Source organism: Oncorhynchus gorbuscha, unplaced genomic scaffold, assembly GCF_021184085.1.
Source record: "Oncorhynchus gorbuscha isolate QuinsamMale2020 ecotype Even-year unplaced genomic scaffold, OgorEven_v1.0 Un_scaffold_360, whole genome shotgun sequence".
In the NCBI taxonomy this organism is placed as follows: domain Eukaryota; kingdom Metazoa; phylum Chordata; class Actinopteri; order Salmoniformes; family Salmonidae; genus Oncorhynchus; species Oncorhynchus gorbuscha.
This window is the reverse complement of record NW_025745215.1, coordinates 934475-957723: the sequence shown is the minus strand read 5'-3', so window position 1 is coordinate 957723 and position 23249 is coordinate 934475. Positions and strand designations below refer to the sequence as shown.

The 23249-nt window shown below is 48.7% G+C and overlaps 1 protein-coding gene across 1 annotated transcript in view; it reads right to left on the bottom strand.

Moving 5' to 3' along the window:
• Positions 1-8243: 8243 nt before the first annotated feature.
• The window catches only part of LOC124017978 (centrosomal protein of 192 kDa-like), a 78132-nt gene continuing 63126 nt past the window's right edge, over positions 8244-23249 (bottom strand). Inside the window, 4 exon segments of the mRNA XM_046333222.1 lie at positions 8244-8373; positions 10761-10876; positions 15941-16060; positions 19188-19360. Coding sequence (XP_046189178.1) covers positions 8244-8373; positions 10761-10876; positions 15941-16060; positions 19188-19360 — 539 coding nt within the window.

The window sequence follows — 23249 nt, the reverse complement described above, 5'->3', positions numbered from 1 at the left end:
ATCAACCGGCTAGTAGCAGGATCAATTATTATAAACATATTTACAAACGTCGATTAAATCTGGCCAACCGTTAGCGAGGAAGAGAAAAGGCGTATCCTAATTGACCCTGCAACCTCCGCAGCCGCTAGTGCGCTGAGCAGATCTAGTGCATCAGATTCTAGTGCGCTGAGCAGATCTAGTGCATCAGATTCTAGTGCGCTGAGCAGATCTAGTGCATCAGATTCTAGTGCGCTGAGCAGATCGAGTGCATCAGATTCTAGTGCGCTGAGCAGATCTAGTGCATCAGATTCTAGTGCGCTGAGCAGATCTAGTGCATCAGATTCTAGTGCGCTGAGCAGATCTAGTGCATCAGATTCTAGTGCGCTGAGCAGATCTAGTGCATCAGATTCTAGTGCGCTGAGCAGATCTAGTGCATCAGATTCTAGTGCGCTGAGCAGATCTAGTGCATCAGATTCTAGTGCGCTGAGCAGATCTAGTGCATCAGATTCTAGTGCGCTGAGCAGATCGAGTGCATCAGATTCTAGTGCGCTGAGCAGATCTAGTGCATCAGATTCTAGTGCGCTGAGCAGATCTAGTGCATCAGATTCTAGTGCGCTGAGCAGATCTAGTGCATCAGATTCTAGTGCGCTGAGCAGATCTAGTGCATCAGATTCTAGTGCGCTGAGCAGATCTAGTGCATCAGATTCTAGTGCGCTGAGCAGATCTAGTGCATCAGATTCTAGTGCGCTGAGCAGATCTAGTGCATCAGATTCTAGTGCGCTGAGCAGATCTAGTGCATCAGATTCTAGTGCGCTGAGCAGATCTAGTGCATCAGATTCTTGCGCAAGCAGATCGAGTGCATCAGATTCTAGTGGCTGAGCAGATCTACATCCTAGTGCGATCTAGTGCATCAGATTCTGTGCGCTGAGCAGATCTAGTGCACAGATCATTGAAAAGGGGGCAACTCTTGCATCAGATTCTAGTGCGCTGAGCAGATCTAGTGCAAAAAACCCTGAGCAGATCTAGTGTATCCCCAAATTCTACGTTAACTACACATTTTACAGTAAATCAGTCTTACCTGAAAATGGAGCAAATCAGAGGAACATCAGACACCAAGATGAGAAATGGAGCTGTAGCGCCCCTGCTGAGATTCGGTAGCTGCTTTGAGTCCGTTTCCATGCAGTAATAATTAGTAGTGATGGACCAGTATAACATTTGTCTGATACCATATCCAATATTTAGCCTGCATGGAGGAGGAGTCTCATCTACTCTACTGTATTATAGTCTCATTAAATGTAGGAGTCTCTAAACTCTACAGTAAAAACGGTAGCTACCTATCCCCAAAGTCTGAACGTCTCTGCACATTTACTGTATTATAGTCTGACCTGAAATGGAGGAATCAGAGCACTCTACTGTATTATAGTCTGACTACATGGGAGTCTCTGCACTCTACTGTATTATAGTCTGACTACATGGAGGAGTCTCTGCACTCTACTGTATTATAGTCTGACTACATGGAGGAGTCTCTGTCTGATACTGTATTATAGTCTGACTACATGGAGGAGTCTCTGCACTCTACTGTATTATAGTCTGACTACATGTAGGAGTCTCTGCACTCTACTGTATTATAGTCTGACTACATGGAGGAGTCTCTGCACTCTACTGTATTATAGTCTGACTACATGGAGGAGTCTCTGCACTCTACTGTATTATAGTCTGACTACATGTAGGAGTCTCTGCACTCTACTGTATTATAGTCTGACTACATGGAGGAGTCTCTGCACTCTACTGTATTATAGTCTGACTACATGGAGGAGGAGTCTCTGCACTCTACTGTATTATAGTCTGACTACATGTAGGAGTCTCTGCACTCTACTGTATTATAGTCTGACTACATGTAGGAGTCTCTGCACTCTACTGTATTATAGTCTGACTACATGGAGGAGTCTCTGCACTCTACTGTATTATAGTCTGACTACATGGAGGAGTCTCTGCACTCTACTGTATTATAGTCTGACTACATGGAGGAGTCTCTGCACTCTACTGTATTATAGTCTGACTACATGGAGGAGTCTCTGCACTCTACTGTATTATAGTCTGACTACATGGAGGAGTCTCTGCACTCTACTGTATTATAGTCTGACTACATGGAGGAGTCTCTGCACTCTACTGTATTATAGTCTGACTACATGTAGGAGTCTCTGCACTCTACTGTATTATAGTCTGACTACATGTAGGAGTCTCTGCACTCTACTGTATTATAGTCTGACTACATGGAGGAGTCTCTGCACTCTACTGTATTATAGTCTGACTACATGGAGGAGTCTCTGCACTCTACTGTATTATAGTCTGACTACATGGAGGAGTCTCTGCACTCTACTGTATTATAGTCTGACTACATGGAGGAGTCTCTGCACTCTACTGTATTATAGTCTGACTACATGGAGGAGTCTCTGCACTCTACTGTATTATAGTCTGACTACATGTAGGAGTCTCTGCACTCTACTGTATTATAGTCTGACTACATGTAGAGGAGTCTCTGCACTCTACTGTATTATAGTCTGACTACATGGAGGAGTCTCTGCACTCTACTGTATTATAGTCTGACTACATGGAGGAGTCTCTGCACTCTACTGTATTATAGTCTGACTACATGTAGGAGTCTCTGCACTCTACTGTATTATAGTCTGACTACATGTAGGAGTCTCTGCACTCTACTGTATTATAGTCTGACTACATGGAGGAGTCTCTGCACTCTACTGTATTATAGTCTGACTACATGGAGGAGTCTCTGCACTCTACTGTATTATAGTCTGACTACATGTAGGAGTCTCTGCACTCTACTGTATTATAGTCTGACTACATGGAGGAGTCTCTGCACTCTACTGTATTATAGTCTGACTACATGGAGGAGTCTCTGCACTCTACTGTATTATAGTCTGACTACATGTAGGAGTCTCTGCACTCTACTGTATTATAGTCTGACTACATGGAGGAGTCTCTGCACTCTACTGTATTATAGTCTGACTACATGGAGGAGTCTCTGCACTCTACTGTATTATAGTCTGACTACATGGAGGAGTCTCTGCACTCTACTGTATTATAGTCTGACTACATGGAGGAGTCTCTGCTTTTTGTTTGAAGTTTTAGCTAAAACAAAGTCTCAGAATACATATAAAATATAAATATTCATCTCTGTCCAGTTATTTAACATCTACATTGCAAAAACATAAAATAGTCTGACAAATGTTTGACAAATCTTTATTTTATCTACTTCATTTAAAAATCACAATAACATAAAATATAAACCATGTGCTTTTTAAAAGTCTGACCATTTCATGTAGAAAACCAAAGTAGGGAACAACTGTATTATAGTCTGACTACATGGAAAAGTCTCTGGCCCAGCACAGAGATTATAGTCTGAAAAGTTCATCAGTAGGTCCACTGCAAAACCCTACTGTAAACCCTGACACATGACATCAGCCATGCCAACTCTCTTCAAGTTGTAGTCTGGGCATCAAATTCAGTCAAATGTTTCTAGTCTGCTACTCTACTGCAGACCCCCATAGTCTGGATATATGGAGCTGAGTCTCTCTACGCACCCTACTGAGGATAGGATACATGGAGCTGTAGTCTGCTCTACGCACTCTACTGAGGATAGGATCTGAGCATGTAGTCTGCTCTATGCAGACCCCCAGAGGATAGGCTTATAGAGCTGTAGTCTGCTCTATGCAGACCCCAGAGGATAGGCTATAGAGCTGTAGTCTGCTAGTCTGAGACCCCAGAGGATAGGAGTATAGAGCTGTACTGCTTATAGTCTGACCCCAGAGGATAGGATATCTGTAGTCTGCTCTACTGACCCCCAGAGGATAGGATATAGAGCTGTAGTCTGCACTCTACTGTATTAGAGTCTGACTAGGATAGAGCTGTAGTCTGCTGCACTCTACTGTATTATAGGATAGGACTACATGAGCTGTAGTCTGCTGCACTCTACTGTATTCAGACCCCTAGAGGATAGGATATCTGAGCTGTAGTCTGCTCCATTCAGACCCCAGAGGATAGGCTATAGAGCTGTAGTCTGCTAGTCTGACCCCAGAGGATAGGATATAGAGCTGTAGTCTGTATTATAGTCAGACCCCAGAGGAGGAGGCTATAGAGCTGTAGTCTGCTAGCTCTATAGTCAGACCCCAGAGGATAGGATATAGAGCTGTAGTCTGCTATTCAGACCCCCAGATAGGATATAGAGCTGTAGTCTGCTAGCTCTATGCAGACCCCCAGTGGAACCAATGACACGTCTCGTTGCCAGGAGTGGAACCAATAGAATTGCCATTGGAACCAATGAGACGTTGGTTTAACGTCTACATTGCAGTGGAACCAATGAGACGTTGGTAAGGATGTGGAACCAATGAGACGTTGGTTTGCCAAGTGGAACCAATGAGAATCACAATAACATGGAACCATAAACGTGGTGCTTTTTAGGAGTGGAACCAAATAGAAAACCAAAGTGGAACCAATGAGACGTTGGGAGTTGAGAGTGGAACCAATGAGACGTTGGGGCGTTGCCAGGAGTGGAACCAATGAGATTACTCAGAAAAGGAACCAATGAGACAGTGCACTGCTTCAGGTCAAAACCCATCTGAGATTACATGGTGCTATATTGGACCAAAGGCTTCAAGTTGCTGGAAAACCTCCGCATGACCTTCAGCAAATGCTTCCAGTCTGGCCACACTACAGATGCAGACCCAGCAGTCCTCACTGACCCAGAGCAGCAGTCCTCACTGACCTGAGTCAGCAGTCCTGCAGACCCCCAGAGCATAGTCATCACTGACCCAGAGTCTGCTCCTCACTGACCCCAGAGGATAGGATATGACCCAGAGCAGCAGTCCTGACCCAGAGCAGACCCCCCAGAGGATAGGATCACTGACCCAGAGCAGCAGTCCTCACTGACCCAGAGGAGCAGGCCTATAGAGCAGCAGTCCTCACTGACCCAGACCCCTCAGACCCAGATAGGGCCTCACCAGTCAGCTGGATAGTCGATGCTTCCACTGGTATCCGCAGACCAACAGCAGGCTGGAGTGGTTTCCAGTTACAACCGGCTCTGAACTGGACTGGCAGAGGATGGATGTAGCGTTGGGATCTGGAGGGCAGAGAACCCCAGAGGCAAGAAATCAAAACATGGACTAGTCTGTATTCAGACCCCAGAGGAGAGGATACGGAGCTGAGAGTCTGCTCCACTGAGAGGCAGATAGGATAGAGAGCAGAGTCTGCGGACAGAGAGCAGACCCCAGAGGCAGACGGGATATAGAGCTGTAGGACTGAGAGGCAGACCACGGACTGAGAGGATAGGGACTGAGAGCTGACGACACTGACTGAGAGGCAGACCCCCGGATGAGGGCATAGAGCTGTAGTCTGCAGACTCATGGACAGACCCCCAGGCAGTGGAACCAGAGAGGCAGGGACGGACAGGAGTGCAGACGACACGGACAGAGAGGCAGACGACACGGACAGAGGAACCAATGGACGTGGGGCGTTGCCAGGAGTGGAACCAGATGAGGACTGAGAGGCAGACGACACGGACTGAGAGGCAGACGACACGGACTGAGAGGCCAACGGACTGAGGGCAGACGACACGGACTGGAGGCCAGACGACACGGACTGGGGCAGACCACGGACTGGAACCAATGAGACGTTGAGGGCAGTTGCCAGGACTGGAACCAATGAGACGGACTGAGAGGCAGTTGCACGGACTGGAACCAACGACACGGACTGAGAGGCAGACGCACGGACTGAGAGGAACCAACTGAGAGGCGACGACACGGACGAGCCAGGCAGTGGAACCAACTGAGAGGCGACGGCACGGACTGAGAGGCAGACGAACCAACTGAGAGGCAGACGACACGGACTGAGAGGCAGACGAACGGACTGAGAGGCGTTGCGACACGGACTGGAACCAATGAGACGGACTGGGGCAGTTGCCAGGACTGGAACCAGACGAGGACTGGAGGCAGACGCCAGGACTGGAACCAATGAGGCAGACGACACGGACTGAAGGCAGATGAGACGGACTGGAGGCAGACGACACGGACTGAGAACCAGACGCCGGACTGAGAACAGACGACACGGACTGAGGGCGTTGCCACGGACTGGAACCAGATGAGACGGACTGAGAGGCAGTTGCCACGGACTGGAGGCAATGAGACGTTGACTGAGTGGAACCAACGGACTGAGAGGGAACACGGACTGGGGCAGACGACACGGACTGGAACCAGACGAGACGTTGAGGGCAGACGCCACGGACTGAGAGGCAGACCACGGACTGAGAGGCAGACGACACGGACTGGAGTGGAACCACGGACTGAGAGGCAGACGACACGGACTGAGAACCAGACGACACGGACTGAGAGGCAGAGTCCTCACGGACTGAGACCAGCAGTCCTCACTGACCCAGACCACGGACTGAGAGGCAGACGACACGGACTGAGAGGCAGACGACACGGACTGAGAGGCAGACGACACGGACTGAGAGGCAGACGACACGGACTGAGAGGCAGACTGACACGGACTGAGAGGCAGACGACACGGACTGAGAGGCAGACAGCACGGACTGAGAGGGTTTCAGACAACACGGACTGGAGGCAGGCACGGACTGAGAGGCAGACGGGACTGAGAGGCAGACGACACGGACTGAGAGGAAGAAATCACGGACATGGAGGCAGACGTACGGACTGAGAGGCAGACGACACGGACTGAGAGGCAGACGACACGGACTGAGAGGCAGACGACACGGACTGAGAGGCAGACGACACGGACTGAGAGGCAGACGACACGGACTGAGAGGCAGACGACACGGACTGAGAGGCAGACGACACGGACTGAGAGGCAGACGACACGGACTGAGAGGCAGACGACACGGACTGAGAGGCAGACGACACGGACTGAGAGGCAGACGACACGGACTGAGAGGCAGACGACACGGACTGAGAGGCAGACGACACGGACTGAGAGGCAGACGACACGGACTGAGAGGCAGACGACACGGACTGAGAGGCAGACGACACGGACTGAGAGGCAGACGACACGGACTGAGAGGCAGACGACACGGACTGAGAGGCAGACGACACGGACTGAGAGGCAGACGACACGGACTGAGAGGCAGACGACACGGACTGAGAGGCAGACGACACGGACTGAGAGGCAGACCAACACAGTGACCTGCTGTCCAGACACTCTCAGACCCAGAGCCTGACCAACACAGTGACCTGCTGTCCAGACACTCTCAGACCCAGAGCCTGACCTACACAGTGACCTGCTGTCCAGACACTCTCAGACCCAGAGCCTGACCTACACAGTGACCTGCTGTCCAGAGCCTGACCTACACAGTGACCTGCTGTCCAGAGCCTGACCTACACAGTGACCTGCTGTCCAGACACTCTCAGACCCAGAGCCTGACCTACACAGTGGCCTGCTGTCCAGACACTCTCAGGCCCAGAGCCTGACCTACACAGTGGCCTGCTGTCCAGAGCCTGACCTACACAGTGACCTGCTGTCCAGAGCCTGACCTACACAGTGACCTGCTGTCCAGACACTCTCAGGCCCAGAGCCTGACCTACACAGTGACCTGCTGTCCAGACACTCTCAGGCCCAGAGCCTGACCTACACAGTGACCTGCTGTCCAGACACTCTCAGGCCCAGAGCCTGACCTACACAGTGACCTGCTGTCCAGACACTCTCAGACCCAGAGCCTGACCTACACAGTGACCTGCTGTCCAGAGCCTGACCTACACAGTGACCTGTCCAGAGCCTGACCTACACAGTGACCTGCTGTCCAGACACTCTCAGGCCCAGAGCCTGACCTACACAGTGGCCTGCTGTCCAGACACTCTCAGACCGACCCCTCTGAGTTTCCACAGCATTAGCAGCAGGAAGTCACACTCAGGTTACACACACAGCACCAATCACAGCCTTTCAGTACATCATAGCCTGGTCTCAGACCTGGTTGTGCAGTCTTGGTCAACTTCTATGGTCATTGTCTAGCTCTGTGGCCAGGCTAACCAGGACACTGATTACAGAAGAGGAATGACAGGCACAAAGCGGCGTGGACTCACCTTAGGGAATATTTGGAATGCTTGATGTGGAAGGGCTCTTTAGGGGTTAGGAACATCAGCTGCAACATCAGACAAGCTCAACATCAAATCCATGCAATGCAAAGCATTCTGGGTAGTTATCACATCAATCACAGTTCATGCAATTATTCTGTGTGTTGCTCACCGCATGCGTTTCAAGGAGTTGTTTCTCATGTTGACCTTCATTGTGCTGGTCCCCCCTACCCTGGTAGGGGGGAATGAGTAGTGGTCCTGGGGGGCGTATACCCCCCTACACAGAGCCTCCTCCTGACTGGAACACACAACATCATCCACACATTTAACATCTACCTGAACCTTCCTCCTCCATGGGGCTCTGAGCTTCCTGACCATCTACCTGAACCTTCCTCCTCCATGGTGCTCTGAGCTTCCTGAACCTTCCTCCTCCATGGGGCTCTGAGCTTCCTGAACCTTCCTCCTCCATGGGGCTCTGAGCTTCCTGAACCTTCCTCCTCCATGGGGCTCTGAGCTTCCTGAACCTTCCTCCTCCATGGCGCTCTGAGCTTCCTGACCATCTACCTGAACCTTCCTCCTCCATGGGGCTCTGAGCTTCCTGAACCTTCCTCCTCCATGGGGCTCTGAGCTTCCTGAACCTTCCTCCTCCATGGGGCTCTGAGCTTCCTGAACCTTCCTCCTCCATGGGGCTCTGAGCTTCCTGAACCTTCCTCCTCCATGGGGCTCTGAGCTCCCTGAACCTTCCTCCTCCTTGGGGCTCTGAGCTTCCTGACCACTTATCCTTCAGAACAAATCAAGAGCTATATCTGAATGTTAACCTCCAGCTGGTTAGCCAGCTGACTGAATAACTAGCTGGTTAACTAGCTGGCTACCTGGGGCTAGTGCTCCCTGTTTTGTGATTCATCCTCCACTGTGCTCTGGACTGGAGGGTCAACCTTGTTTTTCTAGTCATCCCTAGTGAGACCTGACTGCCAGTCATCCCTAGTGAGACCTGACTGCCAGTCTCCCTGAGACCTTCCAGTCATCCCTAGGAGACCTCTGCCAGTCATCCCTGAGACCTGACTCCAGTCATCCCTGGTGAGACCTGACTGCCAGTCATCCCTAGTGAGACCTGACTGCCAGTCATCCCTAGTGAGACCTGACTGACCAGTCATCCCTTGAGACCTGACTGCCAGTCATCCCTAATGAGACCTGACTGCCAGTCATCCCTAGTGAGACCTGACTGCCAGTCATCCCTAGTGAGACCTGACTGCCAGTCACTAGTGAGACCTGACTCCCCTAGTGAGACCTGACTGCCAGTCATCCCTAGTGAGACCTGGACTGCCAGTCATCCCTAGTGAGACCTGACTGCCAGTCATCCCTAGTGAGACCTGACTGCCAGTCATCCCTAGTGAGACCTGACTGCCAGTCATCCCTAGTGAGACCTGACTGCCAGTCATCCCTAGTGAGACCTGACTGCCAGTCATCCCTAGTGAGACCTGACTGCCAGTCATCCCTAGTGAGACCTGACTGCCAGTCATCCCTAGTGAGACCTGACTGCCAGTCATCCCTAGTGAGACCTGACTGCCAGTCATCCCTAGTGAGACCTGACTGCCAGTCATCCCTAGTGAGACCTGACTGCCAGTCATCCCTAGTGAGACCTGACTGCCAGTCATCCCTAGTGAGACCTGACTGCCAGTCATCCCTAGTGAGACCTGACTGCCAGTCATCCCTAGTGAGACCTGACTGCCAGTCATCCCTAGTGAGACCTGACTGCCAGTCATCCCAGTATCCCTAGTGAGACCTGACTGCCAGTCATCCCTAGTGAGACCTGACTGCCAGTCATCCCTAGTGAGACCTGACTGCCAGTCATCCCTAGTGAGACCTGACTGCCAGTCATCCCTAGTGAGACCTGACTGCCAGTCATCCCTAGTGAGACCTGACTGCCAGTCATCCCTAGTGAGACCTGACTGCCAGTCATCCCTAGTGAGACCTGACTGCCAGTCATCCCTAGTGAGACCTGACTGCCAGTCATCCCTAGGAGACCTGACTGCCAGTCATCCCTAGTGAGACCTGACTGCCAGTCATCCCTAGTGAGACCTGACTGCCAGTCATCCCTAGTGAGACCTGACTGCCACATCCCTGTGAGACCTGACTGCCAGTCATCCCTAGGGAGACCTGACTGCCAGTCATCCCTAGGGAGACCTGACTGCCAGTCATCCCTAGGGACCTGACCCCTGAGACTGCCAGTCATCCCTAGGGAGACCTGACTGCCAGTCATCCCTAGGAGACCTGACTGCCAGTCATCCCTAGTGAGACCTGACTGCCAGTCATCCCTAGGGAGACCTGACTGCCAGTCATCCCTAGTGAGACCTGACTGCCAGTCATCCCTAGTGAGACCTGACTGCCAGTCATCCCTAGTGAGACCTGACTGCCAGTCATCACTAGTGAGACCTGACTGCCAGTCATCACTAGTGAGACCTGACTGCCAGTCCTTACCCAGTCATCACTAGTGAGACCTGACTGCCAGTCATCACTAGTGAGACCTGACTGCCAGTCCTTACCCAGTCATCACTAGTGAGACCTTACTGCCAAGTCCTCACTAGTGAGACCTGACTGCCAGTCCTTACCAAGTCATCACTAGTGAGACCTGACTGCCAGTCCTTACCAAGTCATCACTAGTGAGACCTGACTGCCAGTCCTTACCCAGTCATGCCCCCATCAGCAACCGGGTCAGGTCTTCTCCTGGTCTTAAAGGCTTCAGTCTTCACCAGAGAACAGTCTGCTTCCTGAGGAGCCACTGCTGGACCAACCTTCACACCCTGAAACACACCATCATCATCATCATCATCATCATCATGACCACCCTCCACGCCACCGCCACCCTCCAGCCACCGTCACCCTCCAGCCACCCTCCACGCCACCGCCACCTCCACGCCACCGTCATCTCCACGCCTCCATCCTCGCCACAGTCACCCGCCACGCCACAGTCACCCGCCACGCCTCCCTCCACGCCACAGTCACCCTCCACGCCACAGTCACCCGCCACGCCACAGTCACCCGCCACGCCACAGTCACCCGCCACACCTCCCTCCACGCCACACCTCCCTCCACGCCACACCTCCCTCCACGCCACACCTCCCTCCACGCCACACCTCCCTCCACGCCACACCTCCCTCCACGCCACAGTCACCCTCCACGCCACAGTCACCATCCACGGGACACCGTATCCATGAGGGGACACCGTCCATCCCTGACAGTCACACCGTATCCATGAGGGGACACCGTATCCATGAGGGGACACCGTATCCATGAGGGGACACCGTATCCATGAGGGGACACCGTATCCATGAGGGGACACCGTATCCATGAGGGGACACCGTATCCATGAGGGGACACCGTATCCATTAGGGTCGTATTCATTATTCATGATGTCCTGTATCAGTCTCCTGGCAGTATAATGATGTCCTATATCAGTCTCCTGGCAGTATAATGATGTCCTATATCAGTCTCCTGGCAGTATAATGATGTCCTGTATCAGTCTCCTGGCAGTATAATGATGTCCTGTAACAGTCTCCTGGCAGTATAATGATGTCCTGTAACAGTCTCCTGGCAGTATAATGATGTCCTATATCAGTCTCCTGGCAGTATAATGATGTCCTATATCAGTCTCCTGGCAGTATAATGATGTCCTATATCAGGCTCCTGGTAGTATAATGATGTCCTATATCAGTCTCCTGGCAGTATAATGATGTCCTATATCAGTCTCCTGGCAGTATAATGATGTCCTATATCAGTCTCCTGGCAGTATAATGATGTCCTATATCAGTCTCCTGGCAGTATAATGATGTCCTGTAACAGTCTCCTGGCAGTATAATGATGTCCTGTAACAGTCTCCTGGCAGTATAATGATGTCCTATATCAGTCTCCTGGCAGTATAATGATGTCCTGTAACAGTCTCCTGGCAGTATAATGATGTCCTGTAACAGTCTCCTGGCAGTATAATGATGTCCTATAACAGTCTCCTGGCAGTATAATGATGCCCTATATCAGTCTCCTGGCAGTATAATGATGTCCTATATCAGTCTCCTGGCAGTATAATGATGTCCTATAACAGTCTCCTGGCAGTATAATGATGTCCTATAACAGTCTCCTGGCAGTATAATGATGTCCTATATCAGTCTCCTGGCAGTATAATGATGTCCTGTAACAGTCTCCTGGCAGTATAATGATGTCCTGTAACAGTCTCCTGGTAGTATAATGATGTCCTATATCAGTCTCCTGGCAGTATAATGATGTCCTATATCAGTCTCCTGGCAGTATAATGATGTAATATATCAGTCTCCTGGCAGTATAATGATGTCCTATATCAGTCTCCTGGCAGTATAATGATGTCCTATATCAGTCTCCTGGCAGTATAATGATGTCCTGTAACAGTCTCCTGGCAGTATAATGATGTCCTGTAACAGTCTCCTGGCAGTATAATGATGTCCTATAACAGTCTCCTGGCAGTATAATGATGCCCTATATCAGTCTCCTGGCAGTATAATGGTGTCTCCTGGCAGTATAATGATGTCCTATATCAGTCTCCTGGCAGTATAATGGTGTCTCCTGGCAGTATAATGATATCCTATAACAGTCTCCTGGCAGTATAATGATGTCCTGTATCAGTCTCCTGGCAGTATAATGATGTCCTATATCAGTCTCCTGGCAGTATAATGATGTCCTATATCAGTCTCCTGGCAGTATAATGATGCCCTATATCAGTCTCCTGGCAGTATAATGATGTCCTATATCAGTCTCCTGGCAGTATAATGATGTCCTATATCAGTCTCCTGGCAGTATAATGATGTCCTATATCAGTCTCCTGGCAGTATAATGATGCCCTATATCAGTCTCCTGGCAGTATAATGATGTCCTATATCAGTCTCCTGGCAGTATAATGATGTCCTGTAACAGTCTCCTGGCAGTATAATGATGTCCTGTAACAGTCTCCTGGCAGTATAATGATGTCCTATAACAGTCTCCTGGCAGTATAATGATGCCCTATATCAGTCTCCTGGCAGTATAATGATGTCCTATATCAGTCTCCTGGCAGTATAATGATGTCCTATAACAGTCTCCTGGCAGTATAATGATGTCCTATAACAGTCTCCTGGCAGTATAATGATGTCCTATATCAGTCTCCTGGCAGTATAATGGTGTCTCCTGGCAGTATAATGATGTCCTATATCAGTCTCCTGGCAGTATAATGATATAATGATCCTATAACAGTCTCCTGGCAGTATAATGATGTCCTATATCAGTCTCCTGGCAGTATAATGATGTCCTGTATCAGTCTCCTGGCAGTATAATGATGTCCTATATCAGTCTCCTGGCAGTATAATGATGCCCTATATCAGTCTCCTGGCAGTATAATGATGTCCTATAACAGTCTCCTGGCAGTATAATGATGTCCTATATCAGTCTCCTGGCAGTATAATGGTGTCTCCTGGCAGTATAATGATGTCCTGTATCAGTCTCCTGGCAGTATAATGATGTCCTGTATCAGTCTCCTGGCAGTATAATGATATCCTATAACAGTCTCCTGGCAGTATAATGATGTCCTGTATCAGTCTCCTGGCAGTATAATGATGTCCTGTATCAGTCTCCTGGCAGTATAATGATGTCCTATATCAGTCTCCTGGCAGTATAATGATGCCCTATATCAGTCTCCTGGCAGTATAATGATGTCCTATAACAGTCTCCTGGCAGTATAATGATGTCCTATAACAGTCTCCTGGCAGTATAATGATGCCCTATATCAGTCTCCTGGCAGTATAATGATGTCCTATATCAGTCTCCTGGCAGTATAATGATGTCCTATAACAGTCTCCTGGCAGTATAATGATGTCCTATAACAGTCTCCTGGCAGTATAATGATGTCCTATATCAGTCTCCTGGCAGTATAATGATGTCCTGTAACAGTCTCCTGGCAGTATAATGATGTCCTGTAACAGTCTCCTGGTAGTATAATGATGTCCTATATCAGTCTCCTGGCAGTATAATGATGTCCTATATCAGTCTCCTGGCAGTATAATGATGTAATATATCAGTCTCCTGGCAGTATAATGATGTCCTATATCAGTCTCCTGGCAGTATAATGATGTCCTGTAACAGTCTCCTGGCAGTATAATGATGTCCTGTAACAGTCTCCTGGCAGTATAATGATGTCCTATATAAGTCTCCTGGCAGTATAATGATGTCCTATAACAGTCTCCTGGCAGTATAATGATGTCCTATATCAGTCTCCTGGCAGTATAATGATGTCCTATAACAGTCTCCTGGCAGTATAATGATGTCCTATAACAGTCTCCTGGCAGTATAATGATGTCCTATATCAGTCTCCTGGCAGTATAATGGTGTCTCCTGGCAGTATAATGATGTCCTATATCAGTCTCCTGGCAGTATAATGGTGTCTCCTGGCAGTATAATGATATCCTATAACAGTCTCCTGGCAGTATAATGATGTCCTGTATCAGTCTCCTGGCAGTATAATGATGTCCTGTATCAGTCTCCTGGCAGTATAATGATGTCCTATATCAGTCTCCTGGCAGTATAATGATGCCCTATATCAGTCTCCTGGCAGTATAATGATGTCCTATAACAGTCTCCTGGCAGTATAATGATGTCCTATATCAGTCTCCTGGCAGTATAATGATGTCCTGTAACAGTCTCCTGGCAGTATAATGATGTCCTGTAACAGTCTCCTGGTAGTATAATGATGTCCTATATCAGTCTCCTGGCAGTATAATGATGTCCTATATCAGTCTCCTGGCAGTATAATGATGTAATATATCAGTCTCCTGGCAGTATAATGATGTCCTATATCAGTCTCCTGGCAGTATAATGATGTCCTGTAACAGTCTCCTGGCAGTATAATGATGTCCTGTAACAGTCTCCTGGCAGTATAATGATGTCCTATAACAGTCTCCTGGCAGTATAATGATGCCCTATATCAGTCTCCTGGCAGTATAATGATGTCCTATATCAGTCTCCTGGCAGTATAATGATGTCCTATAACAGTCTCCTGGCAGTATAATGATGTCCTATAACAGTCTCCTGGCAGTATAATGATGTCCTATATCAGTCTCCTGGCAGTATAATGGTCTCCTGGCAGTATAATGATGTCCTATATCAGTCTCCTGGCAGTATAATGGTCCTATATCTCCTGGCAGTATAATGATATCCTATAACAGTCTCCTGGCAGTATAATGATGTCCTGTATCAGTCTCCTGGCAGTATAATGATGTCCTGTATCAGTCTCCTGGCAGTATAATGATGTCCTATATCAGTCTCCTGGCAGTATAATGATGCCCTATATCAGTCTCCTGGCAGTATAATGATGTCCTATAACAGTCTCCTGGCAGTATAATGATGTCCTATATCAGTCTCCTGGCAGTATAATGGTGTCTCCTGGCAGTATAATGATGTCCTATATCAGTCTCCTGGCAGTATAATGGTGTCTCCTGGCAGTATAATGATGTCCTATATCAGTCTCCTGGCAGTATAATGGTGTCTCCTGGTAGGATAATGATGTCCTATATCAGTCTCCTGGCAGTATAATGATGTCCTATATCAGTCTCCTGGCAGTATAATGGTGTCCTATAACAGTCTCCTGGCAGTATAATGGTGTCCTATAACAGTCTCCTGGCAGTATAATGGTGTCCTGTAACAGTCTCCTGGTAGTATAATGATGTCCTATATCAGTCTCCTGGCAGTATAATGATGTCCTATATCAGACTCCTGGCAGTATAATGATGTCCTATAACAGTCTCCCGGCAGTATAATGATGTCCTATATCAGTCTCCTGGCAGTATAATGATGTCCTATATCAGTCTACCCACAGTGCCACAGAGCTGGAAGCGTATCCTGGTCTTGTGCTGAGGCTCAGCCACTGGGTGACACTCCAGGTCCCAGAACTGAGCATAGTCCCCTCGGTCCCTGGGCAGGAAGGTGATGGGCACCTGGAGGAGGAGGAGGAGATCAACACGAGGAGATCAACAGGAGACACCAACAGGAGGAGATCAACGGGAGGAGAGGAGGAGATCAACAGGAGGAGATCAACAGGAGGAGAGGAGGAGACACCAACAGGAGGAGATCAACAGGAGGAGATCAACAGGAGGAGAGGAGGAGACACCAACAGGAGGAGATCAACAGGAGGAGACACCAACAGGAGGAGATCAACAGGAGGAGAGGAGACACCAACAGGAGGAGAGGAGGAGACACCAACAGGAGGAGATCAACAGGAGGAGACACCAACAGGAGGAGATCAACAGGAGGAGAGGAGACACCAACAGGAGGAGAGGAGGAGACACCAACAGGAGGAGAGGAGGAGACACCAACAGGAGGAGATGAGGAGACACCAACAGGAGGAGATCAACAGGAGGAGAGGAGGAGACACCAACAGGAGGAGAGGAGGAGACACCAACAGGAGGAGAGGAGGAGACACCAACAGGAGGAGAGGAGGAGACACCAACAGGAGGAGAGGAGGAGACACCAACAGGAGGAGAGGAGGAGACACCAACAGGAGGAGATCAACAGGAGGAGAGGAGACACCAACAGGAGGACACCAACAGGAGGAGAGGAGACACCAACAGGAGGACACCAACAGGAGGAGATCAACAGGAGGAGATCAACAGGAGGAGAGGAGGAGACACCAACAGGAGGAGATCAACAGGAGGAGATCAATGGGAGGAGAGGAGGAGACACCAACAGGAGGACACCAACAGGAGGAGAGGAGACACCAACAGGAGGACACCAACAGGAGGACACCAACAGGAGGAGATCAACAGGAGGAGAGGAGGAGACACCAACAGGAGGAGATCAACAGGAGGAGATCAATGGGAGGAGAGGAGGAGACACCAACAGGAGGACACCAACGGGAGGAGATCAACAGGAAGAGAGGAGGAGACACCAACGGGAGGAGATCAACAGGAAGAGAGGAGGAGACCCCAACAGGAGGAGAGGAGGAGACCCCAACAGGAGGAGAGGAGGAGACACCAACAGGAGGAGAGGAGGAGACACCAACAGGAGGAGAGGAGGAGACACCAACAGGAGGAGAGGAGGAGACACCAACAGGAGGAGATCAACAGGAGGAGAGGAGGAGACACCAACAGGAGGAGATCAACAGGAGGAGAGGAGGAGACACCAACAGGGAGGAGGAGACACCAACAGGAGGAGATCAACAGGAGGAGAGGAGGAGAGGAGGAGACACCAACAGGAGGAGATCAACAGGAGGAGAGGAGACACCAACAGGAGGACACCAACAGGAGGAGAGGAGACACCAACAGGAGGACACCAACAGGAGGACACCAACAGGAGGAGATCAACAGGAGGAGATCAACAGGAGGAGAGGAGGAGACACCAACAGGAGGAGATCAACAGGAGGAGAGGAGGAGACACCAACAGGAGGACACCAACGGGAGGAGATCAACAGGAAGAGAGGAGGAGACACCAACAGGAGGAGATCAACAGGAAGAGGGAGGAGACACCAACGGGAGGAGATCAACAGGAAGGAGGAGGAGACCCCAACAGGAGGAGAGGAGGAGACCCAACAGGAGGAGAGGAGGAGACCCCAACAGGAGGAGAGGAGGAGACCCCAACAGGAGGAGAGGAGGAGACACCAACAGGAGGAGAGGAGGAGACACCAACAGGAGGAGATCAACAGGAGGAGAGGAGACACCAACAGGAGGACACCAACAGGAGGACACCAACAGGAGGACACCAACAGGAGGAGATCAACAGGAAGAGAGGAGGAGACACCAACAGGAGGACACCAACGGGAGGAGATCAACAGGAAGAGAGGAGGAGACCCCAACGGGAGGAGACCCCAACAGGAGGAGAGGAGGAGACCAGGAGGAGAGGAGGAGACACAACAGGAGGAGAGGAGGAGAGGAGACACAACAGGAGGAGAGGAGGAGACCCCAACAGGAGGAGAGGAGGAGACCCCAACAGGAGGAGAGGAGACCCCAACAGGAGGAGAGGAGGAGACCCCAACAGGAGGAGAGGAGGAGACCCCAACAGGAGGAGAGGAGGAGACCCCAACAGGAGGAGAGGAGGAGACACCAACAGGAGGAGAGGAGGAGACCCCAACAGGAGGAGAGGAGGAGACACCAACAGGAGGAGAGGAGGAGACACCAACAGGAGGAGAGGAGGAGACACCAACAGGAGGAGAGGAGGAGACACCAACAGGAGGAGAGGAGGAGACACCAACAGGAGGAGAGGAGGAGACATCAACAGGAGGAGATCAACAGGAGGAGAGGAGGAGACACCAACAGGAGGAGATCAATGGGAGGAGAGGAGGAGACACCAACAGGAGGACACCAACGGGAGGAGATCAACAGGAAGAGAGGAGGAGACCCCAACGGGAGGAGACCCCAACAGGAGGAGAGGAGGAGACCCCAACAGGAGGAGAGGAGGAGACCCCAACAGGAGGAGAGGAGGAGACCCCAACAGGAGGAGAGGAGGAGACCCCAACAGGAGGAGAGGAGGAGACATCAACAGGAGGAGATCAACAGGAGGAGAGGAGGAGACACCAACAGGAGGAGATCAACAGGAGGAGAGGAGGAGACACCAACAGGAGGAGATCAACAGGAAGAGAGGAGACATCAACAGGAAGAGAGGAGACATCAACAACACCATCATGTTCAAAGCCCTACAGGACATCCTATTGACCAAAGACGCACTGTTCTGGGACCAGGGTGTGACTGGGTAAAGCTGGGTGGTCAGTAACCCCCTAATAAAGATATGTTCTGGGACCAGGGTGTGACTGGGTAAAGCTGGGTGGTCAGTAACCCCCTAATAAAGATATGTTCTGGGGACCAGGGGTGTGACTGGGTAAAGCTGGGTGGTCAGTAACCCCCCTAATAAAGATATGTTCTGGGGACCAGTGGTGTGACTGGGTAAAGCTGGGTGGTCAGTAACCCTAATAAAGATATGTTCTGGGGACCAGGGGTGTGACTGGGTAAAGCTGGGTGGTCAGTAACCCCCCTAATAAAGATATGTTCTGGGGACCAGGGGTGTGACTGGGTAAAGCTGGGTGGTCAGTAACCCTAATAAAGCCATAGGTAGGGGTAGAGATGGAGTAATCACCTGCATCTTGTGGTATGCTCCCAGGGTTCCAGAGACTCTGGGACATCTGAAGGCTGTGTAGGTGGCCCGGTACACATCCCCACTGCTGTCCACCCCCTTTACATAAGGAGGGGCGAAGGAAGACAGGTACCACCTCACCTGCTCTCCTCTGTTCTCCACCTCCACAGAGGACTCTGACGAAGGAAGAGACGGCTTTACATCAAAACACTGGAAACAGGAACATTCTCCAAGAACATACACAGCATTTTGGTATTATCTAGAGGGAAATAGGGCTATTGACTGGCAACTGCAAACTCCAGAGATTATAGATATGTCCCAACGCTGAGATTATAGATATGTCCCAACGCTGAGATTATAGATATGTCCCAACGCTGAGATTATAGATATGTCCCATAGCCCATACAGAGATTATAGATATGTCCCATAGCCGAGATTATAGATATGTCCCATAGCCGAGATTATAGATATGTCCCAGTCAGATTATAGATATGTCCCATAGAGATTATAGATATGTCCCAACCCATAGCCGAGATTATAGATATGTCCCAACGGAATCCAGAGTCAGATATTATAGATATGTCCCAACGCCAGATTATAGATATGTCAGAGATTATAGATATGTCCCAACGCCAGAGTCAGATATTATAGATATGTCCCAACGAGTCAGAGTCAGATAGATTATAGATATGTCCCAACGCCGAGTCAGATATTATAGATATGTCCCAACGCCAGATATTATAGAGTCCCAACGAGATTATAGATATGTCCCAACGCCAGAGTCAGATATTATAGATATGTCCCAACGCCGAGTCAGATATTATAGATATGTCCCAACGCCGAGTCAGATATTATAGATATGTCCCAACGCCGAGTCAGATATTATAGATATGTCCCAACGCCGAGTCAGATATTATAGATATGTCCCAACGCCGAGTCAGATATTATAGATATGTCCCAACGCAGAGTCAGATATTATAGATATGTCCCAACGCCGAGTCAGATATTATAGATATGTCCCAACGCCGGGAGTCAGATTATAGATATGTCCCAACGCCGGGAGTCAGATTATAGATATGTCCCAACGCTGGGAGTCAGATTATAGATATGTCCCAACGCTGGGAGTCAGATTATAGATATGTCCCAATGCTGGGAGTAGATTATAGATATGTCCCAATGCTGGGAGTCAGATTATAGATATGTCCCAATGCTGAGATTATAGATATGTCCCAAAACTGAGATTATAGATATGTCCCAATGCTGAGTAACGTTGGGAGTCAGAGATTATAGATACGTCCCAATGCTGAGATTATAGATACGTCCCAATGCTGAGATTATAGATATGTCCCAACGCTGAGTAACGCTGGGAGTCAGAGATTATAGATATGTCCCAATGCTGAGATTATAGATACGTCCCAATGCTGAGATTATAGATACGTCCCAATGCTGAGATTATAGATACGTCCCAATGCTGAGATTATAGATACGTCCCAACGCTGAGATTATAGATACGTCCCAATGCTGAGATTATAGATATGTCCCAATGCCGAGTCAGAGATTATAGGCATGTCCCAACGCTGGGAGTCAGATTATAGATATGTCCCAATGCTGGGAGTCAGATTATAGATATGTCCCAATGCTGGGAGTCAGATTATAGATATGTCCCAATGCTGAGATTATAGATATGTCCCAAAACTGAGATTATAGATATGTCCCAATGCTAAGTAACGTTGGGAGTCAGAGATTATAGATACGTCCCAATGCTGAGATTATAGATACGTCCCAATGCTGAGATTATAGATATGTCCCAACGCTGAGTAACGCTGGGAGTCAGAGATTATAGATATGTCCCAACGCTGAGTAACGCTGGGAGTCAGAGATTATAGATACGTCCCAATGCTGAGATTATAGATACGTCCCAATGCTGAGATTATAGATACGTCCCAATGCTGAGATTATAGATACGTCCCAATGCTGAGATTATAGATACGTCCCAATGCTGAGATTATAGATACGTCCCAATGCTGAGATTATAGATACGTCCCAATGCTGAGATTATAGATACGTCCCAATGCTGAGATTATAGATACGTCCCAATGCTGAGATTATAGATACGTCCCAATGCTGAGTAACGCTGGGAGTCAGAGATTATAGATATGTCCCAATGCTGAGATTATAGATACGTCCCAATGCTGAGATTATAGATACGTCCCAATGCTGAGATTATAGATACGTCCCAATGCTGAGATTATAGATACGTCCCAATGCTGAGATTATAGATACGTCCCAATGCTGAGATTATAGATACGTCCCAATGCTGAGATTATAGATAGGTCCCAATGCTGAGATTATAGATACGTCCCAATGCTGAGATTATAGATATGTCCCAAAACTGAGATTATAGATATGTCCCAATGCTGAGTAACGTTGGGAGTCAGAGATTATAGATAGGTCCCAATGCTGAGATTATAGATACGTCCCAATGCTGAGATTATAGATATGTCCCAAAACTGAGATTATAGATATGTCCCAATGCTGAGTAACGTTGGGAGTCAGAGATTATAGATACGTCCCAATGCTGAGATTATAGATACGTCCCAATGCTGAGATTATAGATATGTCCCAACGCTGAGTAACGCTGGGAGTCAGAGATTATAGATATGTCCCAATGCTGAGATTATAGATACGTCCCAATGCTGAGATTATAGATACGTCCCAACGCTGAGATTATAGATATGTCCCAATGCTGAGATTATAGATACGTCCCAATGCTGAGATTATAGATACGTCCCAATGCTGAGATTATAGATATGTCCCAACGCCGAGTCAGAGATTATAGGCATGTCCCAACGCTGAGTCAGAGATTATAGGCATGTCCAACGCTGGGAGTCAGATTATAGATATGTCCCAATGCTGAGATTATAGATATGTCCCAAAACTGAGATTATAGATATGTCCCAACGCTGAGTAACGCTGGGAGTCAGAGATTATAGATATGTCCCAATGCTGAGATTATAGATATGTCCCAATGCTGAGATTATAGATACGTCCCAATGCTGAGATTATAGATATGTCCCAATGCTGAGATTATAGATACGTCCCAATGCTGAGATTATAGATACGTCCCAATGCTGAGATTATAGATACGTCCCAATGCTGAGATTATAGATACGTCCCAATGCTGAGATTATAGATACGTCCCAATGCTGAGATTATAGATATGTCCCAACGCCGAGTCAGAGATTATAGGCATGTCCCAACGCTGGGAGTCAGATTATAGATATGTCCCAATGCTGGGAGTCAGATTATAGATATGTCCCAATGCTGGGAGTCAGATTATAGATATGTCCCAATGCTGAGATTATAGATATGTCCCAAAACTGAGATTATAGATATGTCCCAATGCTAAGTAACGTTGGGAGTCAGAGATTATAGATACGTCCCAATGCTGAGATTATAGATACGTCCCAATGCTGAGATTATAGATACATCCCAATGCTGAGATTATAGATACGTCCCAATGCTGAGATTATAGATACGTCCCAACGCTGAGTAACGCTGGGAGTCAGAGATTACAGATACGTCCCAATGCTGAGATTATAGATACGTCCCAATGCTGAGATTATAGATACGTCCCAATGCTGAGATTATAGATACGTCCCAATGCTGAGATTATAGATACGTCCCAATGCTGAGATTATAGATGCGTCCCAATGCTGAGATTATAGATATGTCCCAACGCTGAGTAACGCTGGGAGTCAGAGATTATAGATATGTCCCAACGCCGAGTCAGAGATTATAGGCATGTCCCAATGCTGGGAGTCAGATTATAGATATGTCCCAATGCTGGGAGTCAGATTATAGATATGTCCCAATGCTGAGAGTCAGATTATAGATATGTCCCAATGCTGGGAGTCAGATTATAGATATGTCCCAATGCTGAGATTATAGATATGTCCCAATGCTGAGATTATAGATACGTCCCAATGCTGAGATTATAGATACGTCCCAATGCTGAGATTATAGATATAGATAGTCCCAATGCTGAGATTATAGATATGTCCC